This window comes from Hyperolius riggenbachi, chromosome 1 (assembly GCF_040937935.1).
Source record: "Hyperolius riggenbachi isolate aHypRig1 chromosome 1, aHypRig1.pri, whole genome shotgun sequence".
Taxonomy (NCBI): domain Eukaryota; kingdom Metazoa; phylum Chordata; class Amphibia; order Anura; family Hyperoliidae; genus Hyperolius; species Hyperolius riggenbachi.
In genome coordinates this window covers 308,395,850-308,410,433 of record NC_090646.1, presented here as the reverse complement: position 1 = coordinate 308,410,433, position 14,584 = coordinate 308,395,850, and the positions used below count along the sequence as shown (strand labels likewise).

At 44.1% G+C, this 14,584-nt stretch overlaps 1 protein-coding gene across 3 annotated transcripts in view; it reads left to right on the top strand.

The window, feature by feature from the left end:
* The window catches only part of MYDGF (myeloid derived growth factor), a 466,921-nt gene that overhangs the window by 187,342 nt on the left and 264,995 nt on the right, over positions 1-14,584 (top strand). For all 3 annotated transcript variants that reach the window (XR_011020489.1, XM_068233816.1, XM_068233815.1), the window contains exon 4: positions 2,763-2,817. Coding sequence is in view for 2 of the 3 variants with exons in the window: in XM_068233816.1 (XP_068089917.1) it covers positions 2,763-2,817 (55 nt within the window). In the remaining variant the exon portion in view is untranslated. The remainder of the gene's footprint in view (positions 1-2,762; positions 2,818-14,584) is intronic.

Below are 14,584 nucleotides of genomic sequence, written 5' to 3'. Positions count from 1 at the left end.
AGGGTTTTTTTAGCCTTCCTCTGGATCAACAGGGATATGTGAGGGAGCAGGCTGGTGTTGTACTTTGTTCTCTGGTTGAACTTGATGGACAAATGTCTTTTTTTTTCCAACCCAAATAACTATGTAACTATGTAGTAGTTCCCAGGGAGAAAAGCGCTATATAAATATTATTGTTATTGTTGTTAGTATGCCGGTGGACACAGTGCTTCAGTGCTGCAAATAGCCACTCTTGGTGTCACAGTATCCAGTGAGAGCAGAGGGGTATAGCGTTCTCAGGTGATGTGCCTCTGAGAACAGTACCTCATTGCTGCAAAATTTTGCTCTTCATGTTGCAGCTTCCAGTGACAGCACAGTAGTATAGAGTTTTCTGGAGTACCTTAGTACTGCAAATGGCCACTATTGGTGTTGCTGTACACAGTGAATGCAATTCTGTGAAAGTACAGTGGTACTGCGTAGAGCTCATAGAAGAGAATAATCTTATTTCTCAGCATCAGCGTGGGTTTACTAAGGACAGGTCCTGTTTGATTAACATACTCAGCTTTAATGAGGTGGTAAACGCTAGTGTGGATATTGGGAATGCTATAAATGTGATATACTTGGACTTTGCAACGGCCTTTGATACTGTTCTCCACATTCCTTTGGTGCAAAAGTTGAGGATGCAAGTACTAGTGAATAGTCTGTGTGCATGGATAGGGAACTGGTTAGTGGACAGAAAGCAAAGAGTTGTGGTCGATGGATCATGTTCAAAATGGGTGACTGTTAGTAGTGGGGTCCCTCAGGGGGTCAGTACTGGGTCCAGTATGCTTAAAATTATTTATTAATGACCTAGTAGAGGAAGTAAAAAGCAATGTTGCCATATTTGCAGATGATACAAAATTGTGCAGTATTAACTCTCAGGATGGCTATATGGGCACATAAATGGCAGGTGAAATTCAATGTTGAAAAGTCATCCATTTTACGTCATACCAATGGTCTAGGACCATACAAAATAAATGGGATACAGATGGGGACATCAAACTTGGAGAATAACTTAGGAGTACTATACAGACGGGGACATCAAACTTCGATGCCAAGCTGCTGCAGCTAAAGCAAAGACAATTTTGGGATGCATTAAAAGAGAAATAAAAACTTGGGATGCTGGCATAGTATTGCCCCAGTTTAACTTTAGTAATGCCGCATCTGGAATATGGAATTCTTTTCTGGGCACCGCATTACAGGAAACATTGTAGTTTGTGCAGAGGGATGGAAGGTCTCTCTTACCAGGAAACAGAGGCGCTTACTTCTGCATTTAGACCCATTGCGTTATACTCCTGTTTGCCTGATGAGGCAGGACCACACCTGCGAAACGCGTTGCACTAAGTGGAGTTCAATAAAAAAAATTTGTATTTATATATTGTGACTCAATTGAGTTTTATATTTTTGAGGGAGGTAAGTCCACCTGAACATCCCCCTCTTTTAGACGGTTTTTAAACGTTTTTATTCTACTCTGGCGCCTCTGTACACCAAGCCTTGCTTAATTCTTGATTCCACCCTCGGTGGAGGGGTGCTACCCCGTTTCCTATCTACAGGGAGCGACATCTTAAAAACCTGAGTGGGGTCAGGTTCTAATACACCCCACCTGCACTTGAAGTGGTTGCCTATGGGTAACCCATGTTTGTGAGTATATCTAAATATTTTGCTTTTAACCACAACCAACTTAACAATACTACACCATATTGGGCTCTCGATTTCTCTTTGTTCTTCCAAGCACACTCTTACCAGGAAAGGTTAGATAAACCGGGTTTATTTAGTCTCAAGAAAAGACACCTTAGAGGAGATCTAAATAACATGTAAAAATACATCTGAGGGCAATATAAAAGCTTGGCGGATACGTTTTTTTTTTTTGTCCCTAAGCTTTTGCAAAGGATTAGGGGACATGATCTGCGCATGGAGGAAAAAAGTTTAAGCCATTCATTTAGGAAATGGTACTTTACAGCAAGAGTGATTAACATGTGGAATGTATTGCCACAGGAAGTAGTTATGGCAAATTCTATATATGTGTTTAATGGGGGCTTAGATGCTTTCCTTGCATTGAAAGACATCCATGGCTATAATTTCTAGGTAATTCCCAGTGGTGTTGATCCAGGGATTTTATCTGATTGCCATCTGTAAACAGGAAGACTTTTTTTTTCCTTTTGGGGCTAATTAGACCGTGCCTTGTAAGCGATTTTCGGCCTTCCTCTGGATCATTAGGAATGTGTGAGAGTGCAGGCTAGTGTTATATTTTATTTTCTGGTTGGACTCAATAGATGGCTCGTTGCCTGAGAACACTATACCCCTGTGCTGTCCCTGGATTCTGTAACATCCCAAATAACTATGTAACACTGTACTACAAGATCCAGAACATTTACATCACACTTTTTTTCCTGGTGGACTCAAAGCACCAGAGCTGCAGCCACTAGGGCGCGCTCTATAGAAAGTAGCAGTATTAGGCTTCTCTTGCCCAGGGCCTCCTCACTGAATAGGTGTAGGCTTACTGAACAGGAAGAGCCGAGATTCAAACCCTGGTCTCCTGTGTCAGAGGCAGAGCCCATAACCCATACACTTTCCAGCCAATACAGTAATTAGCTATCAAAACTAGATTAGAGAAAGCAACTAAATCCAGACAACCTCCCAATTAGATACCTACATATTTAACATATTTAATCAATACAGAAGTGGTACCATTCATCAGTTAAACTCAAATCTAAATTTATATTTGTTTTTTATTCCCCTTTTCTTAGTCACAAGAAGGCAAATCATTACAGATAACTGAATATGAAGTCACTGACACAGCAGGTGAGTTTTGTATTGAACTGGCTTTAAGAAACTGCTTCATGTAATTTAAAGTGTATCTCCAGTTTATGTCAACTTGCTGTTCAACTACCCCCCTGCTCTGGCCTTAGTGCCTCGGCTGTGTTGTGTTTTATCCACCTGAATCCCATAGGTAGCAGACTTCTAGTATAGCATTTGTTGTGGCAGTAGTTGTCTGGTGTGACCCTGTGGTTTGTATTGGCAAGTATCGTACTGCTCTACCTGGAGCTGTGTCAGTCTTCGAGCACATGATTTGCAAGGCAGCACTGGTGGCATATGGGAGAACACTTTTTCCAAATGGCTTTTTCTTAGTACAGTAGCTCTGCCTTGCACTTTTGTTGGCATCCATAAGTGCTTACATGTATAATAAAACATATTCTATATTTTTTTTTTATAATATAGCCTGAAACCGTTGAAGACAAGACAAGACAAATAACATTTATATTGCGCTTTTCTCCTTGCGGACTCAAAGCGCCAGAGCAGAGCAGCAGCCACTAGGGCGCGCTCTATTGGCAGTAGCAGTGTAAGGGAGACTTGCCAAAGGTCTCCTACTGAATTAGTGCTGGCTTACTGAACAGGCAGAGCCGAGATTCGAACCCTGGTCTCCTGTGTCAGAGGCAGAGCCCTTAACCATTACACCTTCAGCCAATTAAGAAGTTGCCAGGAGTAGAGGTTGTAATTGTCCTTCTGCTGGACAGAGCTCAAACAGTACTTAAAGAGAATCTGTACTCTAAAATTCTTACAATAAAAAGCATACCATTCTGTTCATTATGTTCTCCTGGGCCCCTCTGTGCTGTTACTGCCACTCCCTGCTGCAATCCTGGCTTGTAATTGCCATTTTTAGGCAGTGTTTACAAACAAGACATGGCTTCTAACCAGAGTGTGATAGGCTTGAGAGTAGCTCAGTCTCTAACTCATACAGAGCTTGGAGAGGGTGTGTATAGCTTCTGCCAATGACAAGCAGTGCAGCACATTCCACACATTCCAGCCTCAGCCGACAGAAAAGAGAAGATTAGATTATATAACAGAGATAACACAGCCACTGTGCAACTAGAAAAGGCTGCAGTAACACAGACCACATTAGAACAGGTATAGGAACTTATAGGATAGAAGAAATAAGGCTGAACATTTTGTTACAGGGTCTCTTTAAAGTAAAAAAGACAAAGCCTGTCATTACAGCTTCTGTCTTAATGATATGCTTTCTATTACTGACAACGCAACATGAATGGATCTACGTCCACTTCAGAAGGGATATCTAACTTATACCACTCACGAAAATATTCACTATAATCCGTATATAACAATATAAAACTCTCAAAACAGTACTGAGTGCACTTATTGGTTTGAAAATACCCTTTTACATAGATTAATCAATAGTCCAAGCGCACATCTATATCAGAAACAACCGTTCTTAAAGTGAACCTAAAGTCAAAGGAAAAAAACGAGATTTACTCACCTGGGGCTTCCCTCAGCCCCCTGCAGCCGATCGGTGCCCTCGCAGCTCCGCTCCGATGGTGCCGCAATAGCAGCATAGGGGGCGATATACAGGCTAGGAACGCGAAGAATCACTCGCGTTCCCATGCCTGTCGGCCGGTGACGGCCAAACCGGAAGTGTTCGCCGACGGGTCCTGCACCATCGGCGCGGAGCTGCGAGGGCACTGATCGGCTGCAGGGGGCTGAGTGAAGCCCCAGGTGAGTAACTCTCGTTTTTTTCCTTTGACTTTAGGTTCACTTTAAAAGCATTTTTCTTCATAAAACCATGAAAATTCCACTTCTATTATTGATATCAGCATATACAATCTTCTTTAGGGATAACACAATCTACCACCAGGGCACCCGTCGGGAACACAGTCGCCCTATAGTTGTGACCATTTTTAGATTGCTCAGAGTAGGCTCTATGCAGATGACCTCCAGCACCTAAGGCTGGTTTCACAATACAAATTGACGTTAGCGTTGCGCACCGCATCACCAGAAACTGGCGTCATCGCACATTTTGCCAGCAACTATTTAAACTGCACCTGCTCTTTTTTTTTGACATGTCCCTGATGTAGCTTCGTGCATAACTAGTAAGACAGGCGCTGCTGAGCCAGCGTCGCCACCCGGTTCCCTTCATACCTTTCCTCGATCGATAAGCTATCTCTGCTCTACATTTGTTCTATTATGGCAATCTCTGACTCTCTTCTCCTTTATCCTATGGTATTGAGTTTACCAGAACGAAGAAGTGACGACTGTTTTACCTATATCTGTTCCAATTTTTGCAGTAGCACTATAGGGGCTTGATTCACAAAACAGTGCTAACTGTTAACATGGCTGTTAGCATGGCTTTTCACACGTTTTCGCATGAAAAAACGTTTTTCATGTGCAGAAATTAACATTAACGCAAAAAAATTTTGTGCGTAAAAGTTTGCGTGACAACGCAAATTTATCGTGCGAACGTTAACGCGTGAAAAATAGCATTTTGGGGCACGCAAAACGTTATCACACAACATTTTGCGCTAAGCATGCTAACAGTTAGCACCGTATTGTGAATCAAGCCCTATGTGTTTTACTGTAGAGAGATAACTATTTTTATGACATTTTTTTTATGTGACTTTTTTTTATGTGACTTTTTACTTTTTTTCTTCTTTTCACCAAAGGGAAGGTGCTTTTTAAGCTTAAAGTCGATATTTTAAGTGGTAATCTTAATAAAAGTATAATTACTTTCCATTTAGAGCTGTGGATATTTGAATCTTTTGTTTTTATATATACAGGGAGTGCAGAATTATTAGGCAAATTAGTATTTTGACCACATCATCCTCTTTATGCATGTTGTCTTACTCCAAGCTGTATAGGTTTAAAAGCCTACTACCAATTAAGCATATTAGGTGATGAGCATCTCTGTAATGAGAAGGGGTGTGGTCTAATGACATCAACACCCTATATCAGGTGTGCATAATTATTAGGCAACTTCCTTTGCTTTAGCAAAATGGGTCAAAAGAAGGACTTGACAGGCTCAGAAAAGTCAAAAATAGTGAGATATCTTGCAGAGGGATGCAGCACTCATAAAATTGCAAAGCTTCTGAAGCGTGATCATCGAACAATCAAGCGTTTCATTCAAAATAGTCAACAGGGTCGCAAGAAGCGTGTGGAAAAATCAAGGCGCAAAATAACTGCCCATGAACTGAGAAAAGTCAAGCATGCAGCTGCCAAGATGCCACTTGCCACCAGTTTGGCCATATTTCAGAGCTGCAACATCACTGGAGTGCCCAAAAGCACAAGGTGTGCAATACTCAGAGCAGTGTTGCTAACCGCCCGTAATTTTTGCTACAAATTAAGCTGCCTGTGAATTCCGTAAGGAATTCATCAGCGTCCGTAAAAGGGTGGCCGATTGGCCGCCCGCTCTGTTGCAGGAGGACAGCAGCGCAGTGGAGGGAGAGCTGTGGGCAGCGGTGGAGAAGGGGAGCAATCTCCACCCCTTTCTCTCACCTTAGTGCTCTCCCTCCCTCGCTGACTGTCCCCCTCCTGATCTAAGTGACGACGAGTGGCTGGCAGTGGCGTTTGGCAGCGGGCCGGACTTACCTTCTGTCTCGCTCCTGCGCCAGAAGTTCTGCTGCTCTGGTCTGGACCAGACCAGAGTAGCAGCAAATCATCCCGCGCCGGCGACGAGAGAAGACGCAGGTAAGTTCCGCTCACTGCCGCCTGCCACTGCCAGCCACTCAGTCACTTAGTTCAGGAGGGGAGAGCGAGCTGCTCCCCTCCTGCTTTGGGGGGTCACCTGGCTACCCATGGGCGCATATACATCTGGCTACATCTACTGGGCACATATAACCCTGGCTACATCTACTGGGCACATATAACCCTGGCTACATCTACTGGGCACATATACCTCTGGCTACATCTACTGGGCACATGTACCTCTGGCTACATCTACTTGGCACATATACCTCTGGCTACATCTACTGGGCACATATACCTCTGGCTACATCTACTGGGCACATATAACCCTGGCTACATCTACTGGGCACATATAACCCTGGCTACATCTACTGGGCACATATAACCCTGGCTACATCTACTGGGCACATATAACCCTGGCTACATCTACTGGGCACATATAACCCTGGATACATCTACTGGGGACATATAACCCTGGCTACCCATGGGCACATATACCTCTGGCTACATATACTGGGCACATATAACCCTGGCTACATCTACTGGGCACATATACCTCTGGCTACATCTACTGGGCACATATAACCCTGGCTACATCTACTGGGCACATATAACCCTGGCTACATCTACTGGGCACATATAACCCTGGCTACATCTACTGGGCACATATACCTCTGGCTACATCTACTGGGCACATATAACCCTGGCTACATATACTAGGGACATATAACCCTGGCTACCCATGGGCACATATACCTCTGGCTACATCTACTGGGCACATATAACCCTGGCTACATCTACTGGGCACATATAACCCTGGCTACATCTACTGGGCACATATAACCCTGGCTACATATACTGGGCACATATAACCCTGGCTACATCTACTGGGCACATATAACCCTGGCTACATCTACTGGGCACATATAACCCTGGCTACATATACTGGGCACATATTACCTTGACTACATATACTGGGCACATATAACCCTGCCTACATATACTGGGCACATATAACCCTGCCTACATATACTGGGGACATATACCTCTGGCTACATATACTGGGCACATATATCTGCTGGCTACATATACTGAGGACACTGGCTGTTTGCCATTATGTGCATTTACTGGTGAAAAGCTGTCTCTTATGTGCATTTACTGGTGAAAAGCTGTCTCTTATGTGCATTTACTGGTGAAAAGCTGTCTCTTATTATGTGCATAAACTGGTGAAAAGCTGTCTCTTATTATGTGCATTTACTGGTGAAATGCTGTCTCTTATTATGTGCATTTACTGGTGAAAAGCTGTCTCTTATTATGTGCATTTACTGGTGAAAAGCTGTCTCTTATGTTCATTTACTGGTGAAAAGCTGCCTCTCATTACGTGCATTTACTGGTGAAAAGCTGTCTCTCATTACGTGCATTTACTGGTGAAAAGCTGTCTCTCATTACGTGCATTCACTGGTGAAAAGCTGTCTGTCATTATGTGCATTTACTGGTGAAAGGCGGTCTCTTATGTGCATTTACTGGTGAAAAGCTGTCTGTCATTACGTGCATTTACTGGTGAAAGGCTGTCTCTTATGTGCATTTACTGGTGAAACGCTGTCTCTCATTATTTGCATTTACTTGCCATGCCCACTTTAGTCGCCGCAAATTTCCTTGAACATGTTGCCCCCTACCCATTTGACTGCCCCCTCATATGTGCCAGTCTAGAACCGGCCCTGTACCCCTGCCTACATATACTGGGCACATATAGCCCTGGCTACCTGTTCTGGGGACATCTCTCCCCCTGGCTACCTGTTCTGGGGACATCTATACCCCTGGCCACCTATTCTGGGGACACCTATAGACCTGGGGCTACCTATTTTTGGGGAACCACTGCTGTCAGATTAAATGTATTTTGGGGAAATGCTGCCAGATTATGTGTATGTTGGGGAATCGCTGCTGCCAGATTACATCTATTTTTTGGGAACCACTGCCATATTATCTGTATTTTGGAAGAACCTCTGCCAGATTACGTGGATTTTTGGTGAAATGCTGTAAGATTACATGTATTTTGGGGGAAGGGGGGGAAACACTATGGCAGAGCTCAAACTTTCCTGGCAGACCTTTCACAGCAATATTAAAATCATGTATATTTGGCCCCACCCATGACCACGCCCAAATTCTGTTGCGTGGCCACGCCCATTTTTTCGGCGCACCGCGCAGGGGGTTTTGTCACTAAAAAAAATCTTTTGTCAGTAAATTTTTAGGTATTTGTCAGTAAAAAATAACGTGAAAGGTTGGCAACACTGACTCAGAGACATGACCAAGGTAAGAAAGGCTGAAAGACGACCACCACTGAACAAGACACACAAGCTGAAACGTCAAGACTGGGCCAAGAAATATCACAAGACTGATTTTTCTAAGGTTTTATGGACTGATGAAATGAGAGTGAGTCTTGATGGGCCAGATGGATGGGCCCATGGCTGGATTGGTAAAGGGCAGAAAGCTCCAGTCCGACTCAGACGCCAGCAAGGTGGAGGTGGAGTACTGTTTTGGGCTGGTATCATCAAAGATGAGCTTTTGGGGCCTTTTCGGGTTGAGGATGGAGTCAAGCTCAACTCCCAGTCCTACTGCCAGTTTCTGGAAGACACCTTCCTCAAGCAGTGGTACAGGGAGAAGTCTGCATCCTTCAAGAAAAACATGATTTTCATGCAGGACAATGCTCCATCACACGCGTCCAAGTACTCCACAGCGTGGCTGGCAAGAAAGGGTATAAAAGAAGAAAAACTAATTACATTGTTCACCTGATCTGAACACCATTGAGAACCTGTGGTCCATCATAAAATGTGAGATTTACAAGGAGGGAAAACAGTACACCTCTCTGAACAGTGTCTGGAGGCTGTGGTTGCTGCTGCATGCAATGTTGATGGTGAACAGATCAAAACACTGACAGAATCCATGGATGGCAGGATTTTGAGTGTCCTTGCAAAGAAAGGCGGCTATATTGGTCACTGATTTATTTTTGTTTTGTTTTTGAATGTCAGAAATGTATATTTGTGAATGTTGAGATGTTATATTGGTTTCACTGGTAAAAATAAATAATTGAAATGGGTATATATTTGTTTTTTGTTAAAGGGAAGGTTCAAGCAAAAAAAAAAAATGAGTTTTACTTACCTGGGGCTTCTACCAGCCCCATGTAGCCATCCTGTGCCCTTGTAGTCACTCACTGCTGCTCCAGTCCCCCGCTGGCAGCTTTCTGACCTCGGAGGTCAGGGCCACATTGCATACATTTTTACGCATTCCAGCTATTGCAGGAACAAACATTTACACGTTGCACCACTAACTCGTAAAAATGTATGCGTTAATGTTCCTGCACGAGCGGGAATGTGTAAAAATGTACGCAATTCGGCCCTGACCTCCGAGGTCAGAAAGCTCCCAGCGGGGGACTGGAGCAGCAGTGAGTGACTACGAGGGCACAGGATGGCTGCATGGGGCTGGTAGAAGCCCCAGGTAAGTGAAACTCATTTTTTTTTTTTTTGCTTGGACCTTCCCTTTAAGTTGCCTAATAATTATGCACAGTAATAGTCACCTGCACACACGGATATCCCCCTAAAATAGCTAAAACTAAAAACAAACTAAAAACTACTTTCAAAAATATTCAACTTTGATATTAATGAGTTTTTTTGGGTTCATTGAGAACATGGTTGTTGTTCAATAATAAAATAATTCCTTAAAAATACAACTTGCCTAATAATTCTGCACTCCCTGTATATACATACATACATACATATGCATACATATGCATGCATACATGCATACATATGCATGCATACATATGCATGCATACATACATGCATACATACATGCATGCATACATGCATGCATACATACATACATACATACATACATACATACATACATACATACATACATACATAGGGAAGGGAAATCCTCCTTAAAGAAAATGTTGTTTCAGGAGGAAATGAAAGAACGTTTTAAAAATGTGCTTTAGCTCCTCAAAGTGTTCCGAGCACCCCTGCAGCTGCAGAACATTCTGTTCCAGCAGTTTTTCAAGAGGTTCAGGAACAGCCCAGACCTGATTCAGAGAGTTCTGAGGGGGGAAGGGGCTGGATGGGAACATCTGCCCAGGACTAGGATACCTCTAAAAAAGAGGAAAGGCTAATTTAAATTGTTACCTAACAAACAGATAAACTTTTACAATTTATACGGGGGGCTTTAGATATGTCGCCCATTATTCTAAGTCCTCAACTGTGGAGGATGAGTTGTATAAGCAATTGTTTGAGCCGGTGGGATCTTCCTTTCCTACACATGACTCTATGATAGAGCTCATTGCTCAGGAATAGAGATGTGGCGAACTGTTCACCCGGCGAACATCTCTGGGGCTTTTACTACTTCCGGTTCGCTCTGACCCGCAGTAGTACGCCTGCGCTGCCCGGCGGAGCGCGTCCTAGATCGCGCTCCTGTTGCTGGGCACTCTTTGCGCATGAGCGCATGACGTCACGCACATGCGCAGAAAGTGCCCGGCAACAGGAGCGCGATCTAGGACGCACTCTGCCGGGCGGCGCAGGCGTACTACTCCGAGTCAAAGCGACCTGGAGGTAGTAAAAGCCCCAGGGATTTAGAGATGTTTGCCGGCGAACGGTTCGGGAACCGTTCGCCACATCTCTACTCAGGAATGGAAGGAGAATAAGAAGCATTTTTTTTTTTTTTTGGCATAGATCTACAAAAAGGTTTCCTATTGATGAGGTTAATGCCGAAAAGATGTCTAAAATGCCTAAATTGGATTTAGCTGTTTCTAAACTGTTGAAGTACTCACATACCCTTTGAAGATACTGGTGTTTTAAAATATGTGTCAGATAAAAGAATGTAAGCACTTTGAGACGCACATGGGAATCAAATGCTGCTTCATTCACTCCTAATTTGGCTGCAACTTGCACTGCAAGGTGTCTTAACATTTGACTGGCAGGTTTGGAATCCAATCTTAAAAAAGGTACACCTCATGCTGAGATGCTTGGGTCTGTATCGGTTCTTACACTTGCCGCTACGTTTTTGTGTGACACTTCTTGAGAGGCGGTCAGGATTGCAGCTAAATCAGCCGCTTTAATTAAAGAAAATCTGTAATGGAAAAAAAACCCTCTGGGGGATACTTACCTAGGGAGGGGGAAACCTCTGGATTCTATCGAGGCTTGCCCGGTCCTCCTCAGTCCCTCCGTTCAATTGCCGGGACCCCTGAAAAGCAGCAATGTAAATCTTTACCTACTGCATTCCTGCGCAGGCGCACTGGTGGCTCTCTGTTCAGGTTAAGGCAGAAAAATAGCCAAACCCGATCAGATCCACTCTACTGCGCAGGCGTGAGTCCTTTGCATCTGCACAGTAAAAGGGATACGAACGGGTTTGACTATTTCTGCCTTACCCAAACGAAGAGCCGCTAGTGCACCTGCTCAGGATCATGGAGAGGTATATATAATCATCCCTTGTCAAGCTTGTCAGGGGGAGGTTTTGTGGGAGCCACTGCTTGATTCCTCTAAGCTTCAGAGGTCGAGGAAGCCTCATTGGGACCCTGAGGCTTCCCCCTCCTGAAGTATCCCCAGCGGGTTTTTTTTTATGTTACAGAGTCTCTTTAATTGCATTAAAAGATTTATTTGGTTAAAATGTTGGGAGGGTGATTGGACAGCAAGCTATGTGCCCTACCTTTTGAAGGTAATCTTCTCTACAGCTCTGGTTTACAAGAACCTTTGACCAGAGCAGCTGAGAATAAAAATGGTTTTCCGTCAAAAAATAACATTTTTCCCAAGAAAAAGAAAAATTTTCATGGGTTCAGGAAAAACGCAGAGGACGAACAGGAGCCAAACAAAAAGTGGCAGGATCAGAAAATGAATAATTCAAAGGGATTTATGTTTGACACCTCCCAATCCAGTTCCGACACTAAATCTTCACAGCAATCTCAGCAATGATGGTTGCCAGGTCGGGGGTTGGTTGACAAATTTCTTTCCCTTTTGGGAAAAGGTAACATCAAACAGCTTCATTCTGAACATTGTTGCTCATGGTTTGAATCTGGAATTTGTCAGTGCAGTGGAGTCTGAGCCCTTGAGTCTTCAGCCAAATTTGCAACAAATGTTGCTATCCGTCGGTAGACCTATTTGTGACTCGCAGAAACTCGCAGCTTCCTCTGGTCTTCTCACTGGATCCGACGGGCCATCCGGATACGTTGGATGCATTCCTGCAGGATTGGTGGATAGAAAACGGATTTGCATTTCCACCACTAAACCTGATTGACCGAGTAATTCAGAAAATCATATAGAATCGGGCTCAGGTCATACTGGTGACCCCGTACTGGCCCTAGAGGGCTTGGTTCTCGTTGCTCATGTTGATTGCGGAACCATGGAAGCTGCCTGTGAGTCAGGACCTGTTGAGTCAGGGACCAGCCTATCACCCAAATCCGGAACAATTGGATCTGACGGCCTGGCTGTTGAAAGGTTAATCCTTCAAAGGAAAGGTATTTCAGGTAAGGTTATTGATACTCTACTTCAATGCAGGAAGCAGAATACTTTGGATATTTATCTTCGGATATGAAAAGCTTTTTGTAGATTTAAGCTAAATAAGCAGGGTTGTATTTAGAAATTATCAATTCCCAATGTTTTGGATTTTTTACAAAATGTTTTTTCCCCACAATCCTTCAGGGCAAGGTGAGACATCGCCCCTCCCAGACGCAGGAACAGACAGCACTTCCCCTATAAAAGAATTAAATGGTTAGTCCACCCGCAGTGCTGTTTGTTCCTGCGTCCAGGCAGGTCGGCATCTCACTTTGGGATTGTGCCTGTGTGCTGGGCTGCAGATGTCAGTTCCTAGGGTGGCTGAGATGGCGGTACTGAGGCTGTCTAGCCTTCACCCCACACTAGATTTTTTTCTGTGGGGTTGCCTACCTTTCTCTGCCGAAGGTGGTGGAGGTGCCCTGTGCCAGCTTTCCTTGCCGCTTACGGAGGAGTCGGATCAGGAGAAGACCGGACGCTGGTGGGCCGCATGGGGCGTTGCATGGCGGAGGAAAGTCCGCATGGCGCTTCCGTAATGCATAGTTTCCGGCGGGTATGCCGGAAGCCGCATTTTAAACCAATGAGGGCGGGGTTCTTCTGTCACTTCCGGTTTGGCTCTGGTCCCGCCTTGGGTGACGTCCGTAGGCGGAAGTATTTAAGGTAAGCGCGTGCAGGCTGGCGGTGGCATTGTTATTACTCTGCAGCGGACAGACTGCAGTCCTTGGGCAGGATATCTTTGGCTAACAGAGTCTGCTTCAGAAAAGACTGAGAGTAATCTAGCCACCCAGAAGGTGAGGCAATGTGTCTCTTTCTGGGATTCTATGCTATATCATATGGTGGGTTCTTTTTTGCTTATGATGATGTATGTGTATTTGCAGGCTAAGACAACAGAAGCAGGGAGGCCTCCTCCTACTTATAAAAGATGCTCTGTATGCAATGTGAAATTGCCATTGCCATATGCCAAAACTTTGTCAGCAGTGCACAGAAAAGATTTTGGGGGAACAATCTGGTCCTTCTGTGCAAGATACCTTGCAAGCCTTTAGAGAGGAGATTAATTCTTCTTTGGCTTCGTTTAAATCCTCCTTATCAGGGGCTGTTGCTTCTACATCTCAAAGTACTGTATCTGTAAATCCTGTGACTGAGGGTGAGAGTCAGGAGCAGGTAGATGTAAATGGAAGTTCTGGTGAATCAGATTCTGAAGAGGTAGAAATTGATACTCCTTCCCGATTCAGGTTTCGGGTGGAAGATACCGAAGCTCTGATTGGGACAATTAATGAGACTCTGGAATTAAACAGTGAGGCAACTGTTACTTTATCCCTTCATGATCAGTTGTATAAGGGGATGGAGGAAAAATAAGGTCTTACATTTCCTGTGCATAGTGCTATCAAACAGACTATTCTCAAGGAATGGAGGGATCCAGAGAAAAGGCTTTTTATTTCTAAAGCTTTGAAACGCAGATTTCCTTTTACGGGTGAGGATTCAGCTCTATGGGATAAGTGCCCAAAATTGAATACTCCTTTTTCACAGGTTTCAAAACAGGGTGATCTGGCATTTGAGGATCTAAA